Raw genomic sequence first — 523 nt, forward strand, 5'->3', positions numbered from 1 at the left:
GACTGAGGCCTCTGGGAGGTGAGTGTTGTACCTGCAGCAACAGTGGCGGCAGTAGAACTGTTTGCTGTTCCAAGCAGTGTATTGCTACTGCCGGTCTTGTGTTGCACTGCAGTTGCGGGGGCCCCCGTGGTATCTGCCCTCTTGGTGGCTCTGCTGTCGTTGAGAAGCGGTGGCGTTGAGGAGACTGCCTCTTCTCTCGCCGTCGTCACGGCCGAGGAGGAATATCTGCTTCGCCATCGCAGCTGTTGTGAGCTGGAGGAGAAAGTGCTGCGGCTCTGAACGTCTGGGAGTTTTGTTGTAGTGATGGTAGAATGACTCATATCAGCTGCTGTCGCGCTTCTGTCTCTTGCAGCCTGGGTCGCACCCGACACTTCTGATGAAGGTGCAGCAGTTCTGAGCGGGGCCTTGATACTGCTCCTCCACCGTGTGGTGCTGCTGCTGTTGGTGTTGCTGCTGCTGGTTGTGCTGCTGCTGGTTGTGCTGCTGCTGGTGTTGCTGCTGCTGGTGTTGCTGCTGCTGCTGG

The 523-nt window shown here is 57.9% G+C and overlaps 1 protein-coding gene across 1 annotated transcript in view; it reads left to right on the plus strand.

Moving 5' to 3' along the window:
- EMH_0089030 (uncharacterized protein) overlaps positions 1-279 on the plus strand; it is a gene marked incomplete at both ends in the record, with an annotated part of 479 nt that extends 200 nt beyond the window's left edge. The window contains one exon of the mRNA XM_013501371.1: positions 113-279. Within this exon, the coding sequence (XP_013356825.1) occupies positions 113-279 (167 nt within the window). The remainder of the gene's footprint in view (positions 1-112) is intronic.
- Positions 280-523: the final 244 nt, after the last annotated feature.

Source organism: Eimeria mitis, genomic scaffold, assembly GCF_000499745.2.
Source record: "Eimeria mitis Houghton genomic scaffold, Emh_scaff6785, whole genome shotgun sequence".
Lineage (NCBI taxonomy): Eukaryota > Apicomplexa > Conoidasida > Eucoccidiorida > Eimeriidae > Eimeria > Eimeria mitis.